Below are 18,622 nucleotides of genomic sequence, written 5' to 3' on the forward strand. Positions count from 1 at the left end.
TCCTAATGCATACTCCCAGATAATTTATGGAATTAACTGCTTCCAATTCTGACCTGCTATATTGTAGACAAATGATAAAGGATCTTTCTTTCTATGTATTCGCAGCACATTACACTTGTCTACATTGAGATTCAATTGCCATTCCCTGCACCATGCATCAATTCGCTGCAGATCCTCCTGCATTTCAGTACAATTTTCCATTGTTACAACCTCTCGATATACCACAGCATCACCCGCAAAAAGCCTCAATGAAATTCCGATGTCATCCACAAGGTCATTTATGTATATTGTGAACAGCAACGGTCCTATGACACTCCCCTGTGGCACACCTGAAATCACTCTTACTTCGGAAGACTTCTCTCCATTGAGAATGGACATGCTGCGTTCTGTTATCTCAGAACTCTTCAATCCAATCACACAATTGGTCTGATAGTCCATATGCTCTTACTTTGTTCATTAAATGTCTGTGGGGAACAGTATTGAATGTCTTGCGGAAGTCAAGAAACACGGCATCTACCTGGGAACCCGTGTCTATGGCCCTCTGAGTCTCATGGGTGAATAGCACTAGCTGGGTTTCACACGATCATCTTTTTCGAAACCTGTGCTGATTCCTACAGAGTAGATTTCTAGTCTCCAGAAAAGTCATGATACTCTAACATAACACGTGTTCCAAAATTCTACAACTGATAGATGTTAGAGATATAGGTCTATAGATCTGCACATCTGTTCGACGTCCCTTCTTGAAAACAGGGATGACCTGTGCCCTTTTGCAATCCTTTGGAACGCTACACTTTTCTAGAGACCTACGGTACACCACTGGAAGAAGGGGGCAAGTTCCTTCGCATACCCTGTGTAAAATAGAACTGGTATCCCATCACGTCCAGCGGCCTTTCCTCTTTTGAGCGATTTTAATTGTTTCTCTATCCCTCTGTCGTCTATTTCGATATCTACCATTTTGTCATCTGTGCAACAATCTAGAGAAGGAACTACAGTGCAGTCTTCATCTGTAAAACAGCTTTGGAAAAATACATTTAGTATTTAGGCGTTTAGTCTGTCATCCTCTGTTTCAGTAGCATTTTGGTCACAGAGTGTCTGGACATTTTGTTTTGATCCACCTACTGCTTTGACGTAAGACCAAAATTTCTTAGGATTTTCTGCCAAGTCAGTACATAGAACTTTACTTTCGAATTCATTGAACGCCTCTCGCATAGCCCTCCTCACACTACATTTCACTTCACATAATTTTTGTTTGTCTGCAAGGCTTTGGCTATGTTTATGTTTCCTCTATGTTTATGTTTGATCTATCAACCCTATCTGGTATGGATCCCACACTGGTTGCAATATTTAAGCAATGGGCAAACAAGTGTACCGTAACCTACTTCCTCTGTTTTCGGATTGCATTTCCTTAGGATTCTTCTAATGAATCTCAGTCTAGCATCTGCTTTACCGACGATCAACTTTATATGATCATTCCATTTTAAATCACTCCTAATGCCTACTCCCAGATAATTTATGGAATTAACTGCTTCCAGTTGCTGACCTGCTATATTGTAGATAAATGATAAAGGATCTTCCTTTCTATGTATTCGCAGCACATTACACTTGTCTACATTGAGATTCAATTTCCATTCCCTGCACCATGTGTCAATTCGTAGCAGATCCTCCTGCATTTTGGTATAATTTTCCATTGTTACAACCTCTCGATATGCCACAGCATCATCCGCAAAAAGTCTCAGTGAACTTCCGATGTTATCCACAAGGTCATTTATGTATAGTAATCAATGAGCTAATATTAAGTACAAACCACATGTGGAAATTTCTGGTAGGCTTCATAAGATGACATTCCTTCTGGAATTTCATACTGTAAACTTGTTCGGACAGCTAAACGCTCATCTATGGAGTCGAAGTAACCCTTTTCAACTGCAAAAAATGCTTGCCTGTAACAAATGGTACAAAACAGTGGATGTTGCATATTTACTGTTATTCATTCTAGCATTTACAACATCTAATGAAAACACTTTTAAAATTACGTCCTTTACTCTTGGATGAAAATTATTTTAAAAAAGATGCAGCAAATTAAATGCAAATTGTTCACTATAAAGCTTTCATTATTCACAGGAAATCAACCAAAATTTGTGGAAGAACAGCACTCATAAAATTTTGTGTTTACTTTGTTTCTCTCTCTTTAATCCATAACTCCCACACAGTCATTACATTTCTCTGAGCACAAATATTCCTTATATTTTGAAAGATGCAGTCCAAGTGGCACACAATACATTCACTGCACTGAAAACGCAATCCTCACTAAGTTACAACACAAAATACAAACGGCTCATTTGTTTGCAATGAGTTTTGATTATGTAAGTTCCATAATACTTCTCTGAGGTAGCTGCATAACATTTTCAGATCACACACTGACAGGCTGCATTGATTATTAGTGTGTTTGAGAGCGCAAAGAAACTTTTAATTGATATGGAATTACATTTTCCCGGAGACATATTAGTCTCAACTTTATCTATATCAGGACAGAAGCTGAAGCAATGAATTTGTGCCATGGCTGGGACTTGAACCCAGGTCTCCTGCCAACTAAGCACATCTGCCCAGAAAGCTGGAGATACAGGTTCAGGTTTGGCTGTCGCACAAATTTTAATTCACTGCTTCAGCTTCTATCCTTATCAAAAACATACAATTGTTCTCGTGTGTCTGAGCTTCCTCTTGGAGAACAGACTATATATGCATCTGATTGTCAGTGTGTCTTCAGTGTATAACTGCAGCCAGAACCCAAACTAAGTGTAATGGATATCCTACATTATACTGTGATAAGGCTGAAATAAAATATTGACCATGCCAAAATTGCCACATTCTCTGCTGTAGAGACAGAAAACACTACCGATTAAGAAATGTCAACTCTGTGATCTATATTGCTTCAGCAGAGTTTCAAATGGAGCATTTGGCAACTACTTCCTGAAGCAGGGGAAAGGAACACAATAGAAGACAAATGGGTAGCTTTGAGAGATGATATAGTAAAGGTATAAGAGGTTCAAATAGGCAAAAAGACATGGTCCAGTAGAATTCCATGGATAACATTCAACAACTTTGACACAACATAATATATACAGTTCCACAGAGTAAATGGAATGACACCAGAATAATCAGAAATCGGTAGCTAAGGTAGAATATTCAAAATTTCTAGGTGTATGCATTGATGAGGGGTTGAACTGGAAAAAATACACTGAATATCTGCTGAAACGTTTGAGTTCAGCTACTAAATTTTGGTGATATACATCTCAGTAAATTAGCTTACCATGCCTATTTTCATTCTCTGCTTTCATATGGCATCATATTTTGGGGTAACTCATCACTGAGTAAAAGAGTGTTCACTGCACAAAAGCGTGTAATCAGAATAATTGCTGGAGCTCATCCAAGATCATCCTGCAGACACTTATTTGAAGAGCTGGGGATCTTCACTGTAGCCTCACAATATAGATATTCACTTATGAAATCTGTTATTAACAATCCGAACGAATTCAGAAGTAATAGCAGTGTACAAGGCAACAACACTAGGAGAAAGGATGATCTTCACTACTCAAGGTTAAATCTAACTTTGTCCCAGAAAGGGGTAAATTATGCTGCCACAAAAGTCTTTGGTCACTTACCTAAAAGCATCAAAAGTCTGACACATAGCCATATAGCATTAAAAAGGAAATTAAAAGAATTTCTGAATGGCAACTCCTTCTACTCATCAGATGAATTTTTGGATATAGTAAGTGATCTATGGAACAAGTACTAATCTAATCTAATCTAATCTAATCATATTGAATATAATGAAACAAAAACATGTAAATGTTCAATGAATGAAGCAAGCAAAAGGAATTACAGACATCTAACAAATGTGACAGAAAGTGCAAAATGGTAAATCATAAATGGTTTGAACAGAAATCCAACAATAGATGCCACCTGTATGATAATTAATGACATCCTTGAGAAAAGAAAAGCAACTGTAAGAAAACATAGAGCTCAGATGGCAAGTCAATACTATCCAAAGAAGGAAAGACAGAAGGTAATAGGAATATACAGGGTGCTTCACAATTCATGTAACGCACTTCCAGAGGTTGTAGAGGGGACTTAGTAGTTCAAGTTTTATATAGGACCCCATGTCATCCAATGACACCACTGTGAATTGTGTGAACACCAAGTTGAGAAGGCTGCTGCTGAATGAAATGGAACCTCATAAGACTGAAGTGCCAGTTGCTACACCTGGGAGTTGGGAATATACTAGACATGGCCTACACCTGAAGAGGAAATGGAAAGATGGGCTGGCTGGGGCCACCATCACACATAGCAAGATCCCTGTGGTTACTGGTGTCAGAGGGGCACCTTTTTTAGGTTAGAATAAGGGTTCAGGCACCCTGTTTTGAAGGAAGTGAAAATAACAGAAGAGCTCCACAAAATACTCAATAATGCACAGAAAAGTAATGTTAGCTTATTTCATCAAAATACTAGAGGATTGAGTCATCAGACAAAAGAGTTTCTTGTCTCAAAAATTTAGATAGCTCTGATAGACATCCTTTACCTGTCTGAGCACCATATAACAACAGGGTTAGATAAGTTACATGTAAAAGATTACACTATTGCAGATTATGCATGAAGAAATAACATAGGAAAAGGAGGAGTTGCTACATATGTGAAGATAAAATACAAGTTCAAAAAGACTGAGACAATATTTTGTCAAGATCGGCACATAGAAATATGTGCTTGTGAACTAATGCAGAAAAATAGTTCACTTTTGATTGTAACTGTATACAGTTCCCCAATGGGAAGTTTTAAACTATTTATGAGGGATCTGTCAGACAGCAGCAAGCAGTCTGTGGTGACTTCAGTGTAGATTTTCTGAAGGATTCTGATAGGAAAAATGGTCTCGAAACCTTATTTAGATCTACAATTTGGGCTCAGTAATTAACTTTATAACACAGGTGGTGAAAGACAGTATGACCCTAATTTATAATGTTGTCTTTGATGAAGCTCAAAGTAAGAAAATAACTGTTCACCCAGTAACAAATGCTCTCCCTGATCATGATGCACAGCCTTACAGTATTAATACCACTCAGTGGAAATCAGTTAGAATAATTAATGAGTCTGGGACAAATGTTTCTAAGAATGGTTTACAGGAGATTATATGGGATGTAATTTATAATGAACTAAATGCTAACATAATCTATTCCATGATAAATTATATTATCATTTGTAACAGCTTTCAGCAAAGCAAATCAGAAAGAACACTAAACAGCAATTTAAAAAACCTGGCTCACTAGATGGATTAAAGTCTCTTGTGAATGGAAAAGGGAGTGCATCTTTTGTGAAGAACAAGTTGGGATCCTGTAGTAGTTGAACACTACAAAAACTACTCAAAATTACTAAGAAAAGTTATTAAAAATAAAAGAACATGCACATATTTTCAGAAACCAGTATTTCCAACAACAGACTTAAAACTATATGGAATGTAGTGAAATGAGTGGCAGGGCAACCAGCCACAGAACAAGACAATGTCACTACTGAGCTGAATTGAACAGCTATGAATGATGCATCACAGGTACCAAATGCATTCAACAATCATTTTTTAAATACAGCAGAAAGTATAGGGACAAACAGTTCAATAGAAACATCACAGCAGTACCTTGAAAATGTAATTTTCATAAAATTCAATCATATGAATGTATCACCAAATTCCCCTTCTGTAATTAAGAAAATTATATATTCTCTCAGAAATAAAGGTTCATCTGGTTTTGATGGTATTTCCAATAGAGTACTAAAAATTTGTTCCCATGCAATAAGCCGAGTCTTATCTGAAATATGTAATGCATCATTTACTAAAGGCGTTTCTCCAAAGAGACTAAAATATGCCATTGCTAAATCCCTACTTAAGGTGATAAGAGAGATGCCGATGACTACTGACCTGTTACACTGCTGAGATCATTCTCCAAAATTTTTAGACGATCATGTATTCTAGAATAGTATCTCAACTTAGCTACAATAGTATTCTTAGCAAACCACAGTTTGTGTTTCAGGAGGGTTACTCTACTGAGAATGCCATTTACACATTCACTCACCAGATTTTACAAGCATTAAATAATAAAATAACACCTGCTGGTATTTTCTACAAGGCATTTGACTGTGAATCACAGTATTCTCCTAGATAAACTACCGTTTTATGGGAGGACTGATAGTATAGCCAAACAATGGATAATGGCATATCTAACCAAAAGAATGCAGAAGGTTGTACTTAGTAACTCAAGCAAAATAGTCCAGGGACATCATTCTGACTGGGGAAAAATCATACATGGGGTTCCCCCCAAGTTCAATCTTGGGTCCACTACCGTTCCTTATATATAGTAAACGATCTTCTGTCTTCCATCTAGTATACAACAAATAGAATTATTTCTTTTTTCAGATGACATTAGTTTTGTAAAACAACTGAGTTCAACAATGTTTGCAGCTAGAATCATTGAAAATCTTGGGGAGAGACAAATAAGTAAGTTAGATTAGATTAATACTTGTACCATAGATCATGAATACGACACTTCGTAATGATGTGGAACGTGCCAATTAATAAAAGATGTCTGTACAAGATATTACATTACACAAAATATTGCATGACACTAATTCCCCCCCCCCCCCCCCCCCCCTTAATTTATATCTAAAAATTCAGCCAATGAGTAGAAGGAATTGTCATCTAGAAATTCTTTTAACTTATTTTTAAATGTTAGTTGGCTATCTGTCAGGCTTTTGATGCTGTTTGGTAGGTGACTAAAGACTTTTGTGGCAGCATAATTTACCCCTTTCTGTGCCAATGTCAGATTTAACCCTGCATAGTGAATATCATCCTTTCTCCTGGTGTTATAGCTATGAACACTGCTATTACTTTTGAATTGGGCTGGATTGTTAACAACAAATTTCATTAGTGAATATATATACTGTGAGGATCCCTAGATCCTTAAATAGATGTCTGCAGGATGATCGTGGGTGGGCTCCAGCAATTATTCTGATTACACATTTTTGAGCTATGAATACTTTTCTACTCAACGATGAATTACTCCAGAATATGATGCGATACGAAAGCAGTGAATGAAAGTAGGCACAGTAAGCTCATTTACTGAGATTCTTATCACCAAAATTTGCAATGAGCCTAATAGCATACGTAGCTGAACTCAAGACGTTTCAGCAGACCATCAATGTGTTGCTTCCAGTTTAACTTCTCATCAATGCACACACCTAAAAATTTTGAAAATTCTACCTTAGCTACAGATTTCTGTTCAAAGTCTATATTTATTACTGGAGTTGTGCCATTTACTGTACGGAACTGTATATACTGTGTTTTATCAAAATTTAAAGAGAGTCCGTTTGCTGAGAACCACTAAATAATTTTGTGAAAAAACGTAATTTACAATTACATCACTTAGTTCTTGGTTTTTGGATGTTATTACTATACTTGTATCATCAGCAAAAAGAACTAACTTTGCATCTTCATCAATGTGGAATGGTAAGTCATTAATGTATATCAAGAACAGTAAAGGACCTAAGACCGAACGCTGTGGGACCCCGTACTTGATAGCCCCCCCAGTCTGAGGAATCAGCTGTTGTTTTAACATTACATGAACCACTTATTTCAACTTTTTGCATTCTTCCAGTTAAGTATGAATTAAACCATTTGTGCACTGCCCCCCCCCCCCCCAAACCATAATGATTTAGCTTATCTAAAAGAATTCCATGATTTACACAATCAAAGGCCTTTGAGAGATCACAAAAAATAACAATCATTGATGTCCGGTTATTCAGAGCATTTAATATTTGATCAGTGAAAGCATATATAGCATTTTCTGTTGAAAAGCCTTTCTGAAAACCGAACTGACATTTTGTTAGTACTTTATTTTTACAAATATGGGAGGCTACTCTTGAATACATTACTTTCTCAAAAATTTTTGATAGAGCTGTCAGAAGAGAGATTGGGCGGTAGTTGTTGACATCCAACGTATCCCCCTTTTTATGAAATGGTTTTACAATGGCATATTTCAGTCTATCGGGGAAAACACCCTGCTCCAAAGAGCTATTACATACTTGGCTGAGAATCCTACTTATCTGTGGGGAACAAGCTTTAAGTACCTTGCTGGAAATGCCATCAATTCCGAAAGAGCTTTTACTTTTCAGTGATTTTATTATTTTACTGATTTTAGAGGGAGAGGTTGGCGCAATTACAGTTGTTTCAAACTGCACAGGTATGGCCTCTTCTATTAGTAGCCTTGCCTCTTCTAGTGAAGATCTAGATCCTATTTTCTCCACAACATTTAAAAAATGATTATTGAAAATATTTTCAATTTCTGATTGTTTGTTAGTACACTTGTCATTCAGTTTTATGGCACTAAAGTCTTCCTGTGCTCTTGGTTGCCCTGTTTCCCTTTCAATAATATTCCAAGTTGCTTTAATTTTATTATCAGAGTTACTGTTCTGCATATCTTGATTCAATAATGCCATATGGAATAATATTCCGCAGTAACTCATTCTTCTCAGTCTTCACTGTGCAGAAAAATGCTGTGAGTATAATACGTCGTACTCACCCACAATCATCTGTATACATCTGTTTAAGGCATTGGGCATTCTGACTACTGCTTCACAGTATATTTATTCCCTCATGAATTTTGTTGTAAATAATCCACTATAAACAATGAAGTACATAATTACAACACCAAAAGGAAAAATGGCAGTCATTACTCCAAATTAACATTGTCTTTAGTACAAGAACATGTGCACAATGCTGCAACAAAAATTTTGACAACTCCTTCTATTCCATAAAGAATTTCTGTTACTGTAATGTGTAAAAGGAGGCGAATAGGAATTACTAACTCTCATTTGTATAGCTTTCTTCTTTTTGTTAAAAAATGAATGCAACCTACCGCATGTACAAATTAATTTATGATGTGAATGTAAGATGACTCATTCCACATCATTACAATCTATCATGCAAAATGATCCCATGGAACATCTAATTGACTAACCAACTAACTAACTAATTACAGAAGATCAAAGTTACATGTGCCAATTCCTGTACATGTTTGTATATACAGGGTGATTCTGTGATGATCTTACAAACATTCTAGCATGATGGAGAATAATAAATGTCGAAAGTTATTAGCAAAAACTGTTCAGAGAGCTCTGATAGTGGAATACATGTACTGATACAGTTGTTGCTAAGGCTGTAGGACAGGCAACTTGCATAGGTGGTAAGGAGAAAAAGGAAAATATGTCCAGCAAACATGGGCTCTAAAAAGCATACCTGAGGAGCTATGGCCACTTGTTCACCTTTGCTACTGTGAAACACATCTCCTCTACCGAACAAGTGCTCAAAACCTTTAAGGTTGGCATTTTGGAGCCCATGTTTAGTGACATTTTTTCCTTGTTTTGTTCCATACTACTACCTCTAATAGTCCTAACAGTCTTAGCAGCAACAGTACCAGCACATGTATTCCATGTCAGAGGTATCAGAACTGTTTTCACTTATAATTTTTGACTTACTCATTTCTTGTCTTACGTCAGACTGATAACTTCATCTTTCTTCTTCATCATAGAAAGTTTGTATCATCATCATGGAATTTCCCTGTATATACATGCATTTACAGGTAACAGCACCTGTGATATTGATGCTTTGTAGTGCTGTTGGGTGACATTCCTAGACATGGCTTTCTATGTAAAACTTGACCTACTACATCCCCTCTACAACTTCTACATGTGTGTAACATGAACTGTGAAACACTCTGTACAAAAATGGCTTTAAAAAGGTAAACAAATTTGAAGATAGTATTATCAATGGGAAGGAAAAGTAGGTGAAGATGAGATGGGAGATATCAAATTGTGAGGTGAATTTGATGTAGCCCTGAAAGACCTAAGTCAAAACAATGCCCATAGAAAGGCAACATTCCCTCTGAATTATTGAGATCTTTGGGACAGCAAGTCAGATATATAAAATATATGAAACTGGTGATGTACCCTTAGACATCTAGAAGAATGTAATAATCTCAATTCTAAAGTAGGAAGGCACTGAGAGGTGTGAATGTTACAGAAACGTAAGTTTAATAAGTCACTGGAAAGACTGGTAAAATCTGACCTCACGAAAGATTAGTTTGGAACACAAAAGACAACACTGACTCTGGGTTATCATAGGAAGTAGACTGAAGAAACGTAAACCTATGTTTATAGCATAATTTGTAGATTTAGAGAAAGTTTTTGACAATGTTCACTGGACTACAATGTTTGAAATTTGGAAGATAGCAAGAGTAAAATATATGGAGTGAGATTAGGAAAAAGGACAACCAAGAGCACAGAAAGACTGCATTTCTATCAAACACAACGAAAAGTTTGTTAACAAGAAGTCAGAAGTAGAAAAACTTTTTAATAATCATGTTTTAAGTGTTGTAGAGAAAATAGGACCCAGCTATTCATTAGAAAATGCAAGGCAGTATATTGAAGAAGCAGTACCTATGCAATCTGATAAAACTGAAATCCAACCCACTTCTCCTACTGAAATTAAGAAAATAATAAATTCACTCAAAAGTAAAAGCTCACATGGAATTGATGGCATTTTCAACAGAGTACTAAAAGCTTGTTCCCAACAAATAAGTAGGATTCTCAACCACATATGTAGTAACTCTCTGAAACAGGGCATTTTTCCAGACAGACTGAAATACACTATTGTTAAACCATTGCATACAAAAAGGGGATAGATCTGATGCTAACAACTACCGCCCAATCTCACTTCTGACATCTTTATCCAAAATTCTTGAAAAACTACTGTATTCAAGAGTAGCATCACATATTTGTAAAAATGAAGTAGAGGAACCCTGGGTAGAATGGGGTACCAGGGTAGAATGAGAATGTATGTATTTTCATGCCAAGGCGGTGCTGCCAATGATCTGCAGTAAGTAGAACTAGTTCAGACAGTTACTGCTCAACCTTGGTAGCCATGTCTGTTTGGTTTCCATAAGCATTGGATTGTGAAGTTTTCATTATGCTAATTTTTGCTCCTGCCTTGTAACTTCTGGAGAATTGGAAGCAAGAAAAGGTATACCTACTTATTTACTATACAACTATTGTTAGTAGATGCTTAAAATATGTTTATAATATTTAGTTTCATGCCACTATTTTTTTTTTTTTTTTTTTTTTTTTTTTTTTTTTTTTTTTTTTTTTTTTTTTTTTTTTTTTTTTTTTTTGTGGCCTTACCTCCATAACCTAAACCATTAGGCTCCTAATCTATTTTGCTTTCGATTTCAGATGGTTCGAATATATAAGAGAAAAACAAATAAGCAGTCATGGTCTACTGAGGCCATGAACAATGCTGTGGAGGCAGTTAATTCTAGCCTTTGTGGGTATTTGAAGGCTTCAAACCAATTTGACATTCCCTAGACTACTCTGGAAAGATACTTTTAAAAACAGAAGGGAAAACCCTGACTACAAAATTGACAAAATGGCTGGAAAGTTTAAAAATGTATTTACAGAAGAACAGGAACTTGAGCTCGTTAAGTACTTAAAAAGTATAGAGGCTAGGTTATTCGGCTTAACAATCAATGATTTGTGTAACCTAGCTTATCTTTTGGCTGTAAGAAATGGCATTGTTCATAGATTGAAAAATGAAATTTCAGGCAAAGATTGGGTCAACAGGTTCCTTAAAAGACATCCTACTTTACCTGTTTGCAAGCCTGAAGCAACATCTGGTGGAAGAGCAAGGGTTTTCATAAAGTAGCTGTCGTAGGTGTTTTGTTTCTCTTTTTTTTTTTCGTTACTAAGAAATGTAATTGGCAAACACAGACTAGTGGCTTCTCAAATATTTAATTGTGATGAAGCAGGCGTTTTGGTTAACCCTAAAAACCAATCAAAGATCATAGCTTGCAAGGGGAAATGTCAAGTAGGATCATTAACATCTGCAGAAAGGGGCAAAACTGTAACCTGCCTCATTTGCATGTCAGAAAGTGGAGCTTACATGCCTCCAATCCTTATTTTTCCATGAAAGAAGAAGCAGAAAGAATATGAGTGAGAACTGCCACCAGGAGGTTGGACTGAGGTCCACAGCACCGGATGGATCACCACAGAGTCATTCTTTGTATGGTTTCAAAAATTTGTGGGATTTTCTAAGGCATAAATAGACTTCCAAGTGCTTCTTATATCAGATGGCCAATCAACACATACCAAGAACATTGACATTATAGACTGCATGAGGGGAAGTGGTGTTTCATTGGTATGTTTACCACCACATTGCTCTCACAAACTTCAGCCACTTGATGTTTCTTTTATGGAGCCTTTAAGTCTTCATTATAGTGATGAGCTTCAAAAATGGCTATGAAGCAACCCAGCGAAAGTCATAACTTTCAACGTTTTTTGGTTTAGCTTTCATCAAAAGTTCAAGACTGAAAACCACTATTAAAGGTTTCAAAGTTACTGGAATATGGCCCACAAACCCATCCATATTCACCGATGCAGATTTCTTCCCAGTAGATATAACTGACATCGGACTTGAAAGGCCATCAGATAAAGAGGTTATTATATCTGGAGCTGAACAATTGGAATTGCCTTCACCTAGTGCTACCAGCTAAAAAAGGCAACGCCAACAAGTTGGATGATCAAGCTGGCAATATTTCACCTGAAATTCTGATGCCCTTGCCAAAAGTTAATGAAAGCATGAAAAGGGTGAAATGGAAGAGGGGGAAGACCATTGCTTTAACTGATTTACCGTACAAATTAGAGTTAGAAGCCATTATTAAGGAAAAGAGGAAAAGAACTTTGCCAAAGAAGAAACAGCAAAGAAAAAACTGTTTGTGAAAGAGAATAAAATTAAGAATCCAAAAAAGAAAGGAAAGGGCCTGAAGAAAAATGGAGAAAAGGAGAGAGCATCCAATATGAACGAGAGTGATTATGAGGAAAGTTCTGACTGTGAATTTTTATATTGTGGTGAGTTTTATTCAAAATCAGCTGAAGGTTGGGTCGCTTGTTCATGTGCAAAAAATGGGCACGATTCTTGTGCAGGAATAGATAGTGAAGATGATGAGTCTCTCCTCATGTGTGAATTTTGTAAATAGCCTTAAGAAAAGGATACAAATAAAATAGAAAGAAACTTCAACATGGGAAAAATATATTAAAAACAAAGATTCCAAGACTTACCAAGCGGGAAAGCGCCGGCAGACAGGCACATGAACAAAACACACAAACACACACACAGAATTACTAGCTTTCGCAACCGATGGTTGCTTCTTCAGGAAGGAGAGGGAAAGACGAAAGGATGTGGGTTTTAAGGGAGAGGGTAAGGAGTCATTCCAATCCCGGGAGCGGAAAGACTTCCCTTAGGGGAAAAAATGGACAGGTGTACACTCGCACACACACACACACACACACACACACACATATCCATCTGCACATACACAGACACAAGCAGACATATTTAAAGGCAAAGAGTAAGGGCAGAGATGTCAGTCGAGGTGGAAGTACAGAGGCAAAGAAGTTGTTGAAAGACAGGTGAGGTATGAGCGGCGGCAACTTGAAATTAGCGGAGGTTGAGGCCTGGCGGATATCGAGAAGAGAGGATATACTGAAGGGCGAGTTCCCATCTCCAGAGTTCGGATAGGTTGGTGTTGGTGGGAAGTATCCAGATAACTCGGACTGTGTAACACTGTGCCAGGATGTGCTGGCCGTGCATCAAGGCATGTTTAGCCACAGGGTGATCCTCATTACCAACAAACACTGTCTGTCTGTGTCCATTCACGCGAATGGACAGTTTGTTGCTGGTCATTCCCACATAGAAAGCGTCACAGTACAGGCAGGTCAGTTGGTAAATCACGTGGGTGCTTTCACACGTGGCTCTCCCTTTGATCGTGTACAACTTCCGGGTTACAGGACTGGAGTAGGTGGTGGTGGGAGGGTGCATAGGACAGGTTTTACACCGGGGGCGGTTACAAGGGTAGGAGCCAGAGGATAGGGAAGGTGGTTTGGGGATTTCATAGGGATGAACCAAGAGGTTACGAAGGTTAGGTGGACGGCGGAAAGACACTCTTGGTGGAGTGGGGAGGATTTCATGAAGGATGGATCTCAATTCGGGGCAGGATTTTAGGAAGTCGTATCCCTGCTGGAGAGCCAAATTCAAGGTCTGATCCAGTCCCGGGAAGTATTCTGTCACAAGTGGGGCACTTTTGGTGTTCTTCTGTGAGAGGTTCTGGGTTTGAGGGGATGAGGAAGTGGCTCTGGTTATCTGCTTCTGTACCAGGTTGGGAGGGTAGTTGCGGGATGCGAAAGCTGTTTTCAGGTTGTTGGTGTAATGGTCGAGGGATTCAGGACTGGAGCAGATTCGTTTGCCACGAAGGCCTAGGCTGTAGGGAAGGGACCGTTTGATATGGAATGGTTGGCAGCTGTCATAATGGAGGTACTGTTGCTTGTTGGTGGGTTTGATGTGGACGGATGTGTGAAGCTGGCCATTGGACACATGGAGGTCAATGTCAAGGAAAGTGGCATGGGTTTTGGAGTAGGACCAGGCGAATCTGATGGAACCAAAGGAGTTGAGGTTGGAGAGGAAATTCTGGAGTTTTTCACTGTGAGTCCAGATCATAAAGATGTCATCAATAAATCTGTACCATACTTTGGGTTGGCAGGTCTGGGTAACCAAGAAGGCTTCCTCTAAGCGATCCATGAATAGGTTGGCGTACGAGGGGACCATCCTGGTACCCATGGCTGTTCCCTTTAATTGTTGGTATGTCTGGCCTTCAAAAGTGAAGAAGTTGTGGGTCAGGATGAAGCTGGCTAAGGTAACGAGGAAAGAGGTTTTAGGTAGGGTGGCAGGTGATCGGCGTGAAAGGAAGTGCTCCATCGCAGCGAGGCCATGGACGTGCGGGATATTTGTGTATAAGGAAGTGGCATCAATGGTAACAAAGATGGTTTCCGGTGGTAACAGATTGGGTAAGGATTCCAGGCGTTCAAGAGAAAGTGGTTGGTGTCTTTTATGAAGGATGGGAGACTGCATGTAATGGGTTGAAGGTGTTGATCTACATAGGCAGAGATACGTTCTGTGGGGGCTTGGTAACCAGCTACAATGGGGCGGCCAGGATGTTTGGGTTTGTGAATTTTAGGAAGTAGGTAGAAGGTAGGAGTGCGAGGTGTCGGTGGGGTCAGGAGTTTGATGGAGTCAGGTGAAAGGTTTTGTAGGGGGCCTAAGGTTCTGAGGATTCCTTGAAGCTCCGCCTGGACATCAGGAATGGGATTACCTTGGCAAACTTTGTATGTAGAGTTGTCTGAAAGCTGACGCAGTCCCTCAGCCACATACTCCCGACGATCAAGTTCCACGGTCGTGGAACCCTTGTCAGCCGGAAGAATGATGATGGATCGGTCAGCTTTCAGATCACGGATAGCCTGGGCTTCGGCTGTGGTGATGTTGGGAGTAGGATTAAGGTTTTTCAAGAAAGATTGAGAGGCAAGGCTGGAAGTGAGAAATTCCTGGAAGGTTTGGAGAGGGTGATTTTGAGGAAGAGGAGATGGGTCCCGCTGTGATGGAGGATGGAACTGTTGCAGGCAGGGTTCAATTTGGATGGTGTCTTGGGGAGTTGGATCATTAGGATTGGGATCAGGATTATTTTTCTTCGTGGCAAAGTTATATTTCCAGCAGAGACTACGAGTGTAGGACAATAAATCTATGACAAGGGCAGTTTGGTTGAACCTGGGAGTGGGGCTGAAGGTGAGGCCTTTGGATAGGACAGAGGTTTCGGATTGGGAGAGGGGTTTGGAGGAAAGGTTAACTACTGAATTGGGGTGTTGTGGTTCCAGATTGTGTTGACTAGAATTTTGAGGTGTTGGGGGGAGTGGAGCTGGAAGTGGGAGATTGAGTAGATGGGAGAGACTGAGTCTGTGTGCAAAGAGAGGAGGTTGAGGTTTGTTGGAAAGGTTGTGGAGGGTGAGTGAGTTGCCTTTCCGGAGGTGGGAAACCAGGAGATTGGATAGTTTTTTGAGGTGGAGGGTGGCAAGTTGTTCTAATTTGCGGTTGGCCTGTAGGAGGATACTCCAGTCCTGTAACCCGGAAGTTGTACACGATCAAAGGGAGAGCCACGTGTGAAAGCACCCACGTGATTTACCAACTGACCTGCCTGCACTGTGACACTTTCTATGTGGGAATGACCAGCAACAAACTGTCCATTCGCATGAATGGACACAGGCAGACAGTGTTTGTTGGTAATGAGGATCACCCTGTGGCTAAACATGCCTTGATGCACGGCCAGCACATCTTGGCACAGTGTTACACCATCCGAGTTATCTGGATACTTTCCACAAACACCAACCTATCCGAACTCCGGAGATGGGAACTCACCCTTCAGTATATCCTCTCTTCTCGATATCCGCCAGGCCTCAACCTCCGCTAATTTCAAGTTGCCGCCGCTCATACCTCACCTGTCTTTCAACAACTTCTTTGCCTCTGTACTTCCGCCTCGACTGACACCTCTGCCCTTACTCTTTGCCTTTAAATATGTCTGCTTGTGTCTGTGTATGTGCGGATGGATATGTGTGTGTGTGTGTGTGTGTGTGTGTGTGTGTGTGTGTGTGTGTGTGCGCGCGCGAGTGTACACCTGTCCATTTTTTCCCCTAAGGGAAGTCTTTCCGCTCCCGGTATTGGAATGACTCCTTACCCTCTCCCTTAAAACCCACATCCTTTCGTCTTTCCCTCTCCTTCCTGAAGAAGCAACCATAGGTTGCGAAAGCTAGTAATTCTGTGTGTGTGTTTGTGTGTTTTGTTCATGTGCCTGTCTGCCGGCGCTTTCCCGCTTGGTAAGTCTTGGAATCTTTGTTTTTAGTATAAGAAAAGGATACGATACACGAAACTGTAGTTTGACATTAACATTCACTTTAAACTAAATAAATACTGAGCAAGCCGATATTTTCTGCATTTCCAATAATCTTATACAATTTTATAGTCATTTGTGCTTACCATCCCAATCTGCCTCGTGCACGGGGCAGAATGGGGCAAATGAAATACCTTTCTGTTGTTGAGTGAAAAAAATATTGTTCTTTTATTTTATGGCAAAGTTCTTGCATTTTTGTGATTAATACATCATAAAGCGTTCATATAAAAATTGGCAACTTTCTTATTTAACACTTTTGTACTTTTAATCAATGTTTTCAACTTTCTCCCCTGTTCCACCCCGGGTTCCCCTACTAACAAAATGTCAATCTGGTTTTCCGAAAGGCTTTTCAACATAAAATGCTATGTATGCTTTCACTGATCAAATATTAAATGAATAACCAAACAACACCCATTGGGATATTTTGTGATCTCTCAAAGGCTTTTGATATAGTCTGCAAAAACCAGCAGAGTCCTCTAACTCGGGACATATCAAGAATGGTGTCCCACAAGTTCCACTCTTGGGAACCTCAATGTTCTTAATATATATTAACGAGTTGCCATTCTATATTCATGAAGACGCAAAGCTAGTTCTTTTTGCTGATGATGCAAGTACAGTAAACACACCCAACAAGCAAGCATCAGATGAGGAAATGGCAAATAATATCTTTCGGAAAATTATTAAGTGGTTCTCTGCAAATGGACTCTCACTAAATTTTGAGACAACATAGTTTATACAAATCTGTACAGTAAATCACATAACACCATTGACAGATAGAGACTATGAACAGAAGTCTGTTGCTAAGGCAGAATACTCCAAATTTCTGGGCATGTGCATTGATGAGAAATTGAATTGGAAGAAACACATCTATGATCTGCTGAAATGGTTAGGTTCATCTACTTATGCTATTAGGGTTATTGCAAATTTTGGTGATAAACATATCAGTAAATTAGCCTATTATGCATATTTTCATTCACTGCTTTCATATGGCTTGGGCAATTTGTCATTAACAGAGAAAGTATTCACTGTACAAAACAATATAACCAGAATAATAGTTGGAGCCCACGCAAGATCACCTTGCAGACATTTATTTAAGGAACTCGGGATATTCACAGTACCTTCACAATACATACATTCACTTATGAAATTTGTCATTAATAACCCATTCCAATTCAAAAACAGTGAAGTGCATAGCTACAACACTAGAAAAAAGGATGATCTTCACTAGTCTGGATCAAATATCACTTTGGTACAGAAAGGGATGAATTATGCTGCCACAAAAGTCTTTGATCATTTGCCAAATAGTACTAAAAGTCTGACAGACAGCCAACCAACATTTAAAAGTAAAATAAAAGAATTTCTAATTGACTCCCTTAAAACCCACATCCTTTTGTCTTTCCCTCTTTCCTGATGAAGCAACCATTGGTTGCGAAAGCTTGAATTTTGTGTGTATGTTTGTGTTTGTTTGTGTGTCTATCAACATGCCAGCAGTTTCGTTTGGTAAGTTACATCATCTTTGTTTTTAGATATATTTTTCCCACGTGGAATGTTTCCCTCTATTATATATATAAAGACAACTTATGTTAAAGTGACATGTTCCACATAGTTACGAAATGTTATATTCATGATGTATGTATGTATGCATGTATGTATGTGTGTATGTATATGTAACAAAGTGCAGGGTGATCCACATATACCTGAACTACTACAATGGG

At 38.8% G+C, this 18,622-nt stretch overlaps 1 protein-coding gene across 1 annotated transcript in view; it reads right to left on the reverse strand.

Moving 5' to 3' along the window:
* The window catches only part of LOC126354227 (TGF-beta-activated kinase 1 and MAP3K7-binding protein 1-like), a 67,157-nt gene that overhangs the window by 19,345 nt on the left and 29,190 nt on the right, over positions 1 to 18,622 (reverse strand). Inside the window, exon 4 of the mRNA XM_050003714.1 lies at positions 1,805 to 1,937. Within this exon, the coding sequence (XP_049859671.1) occupies positions 1,805 to 1,937 (133 nt within the window). The remainder of the gene's footprint in view (positions 1 to 1,804; positions 1,938 to 18,622) is intronic.

This window comes from Schistocerca gregaria, chromosome 3, assembly GCF_023897955.1.
Source record: "Schistocerca gregaria isolate iqSchGreg1 chromosome 3, iqSchGreg1.2, whole genome shotgun sequence".
Classification (NCBI taxonomy): Eukaryota; Metazoa; Arthropoda; class Insecta; order Orthoptera; family Acrididae; genus Schistocerca; species Schistocerca gregaria.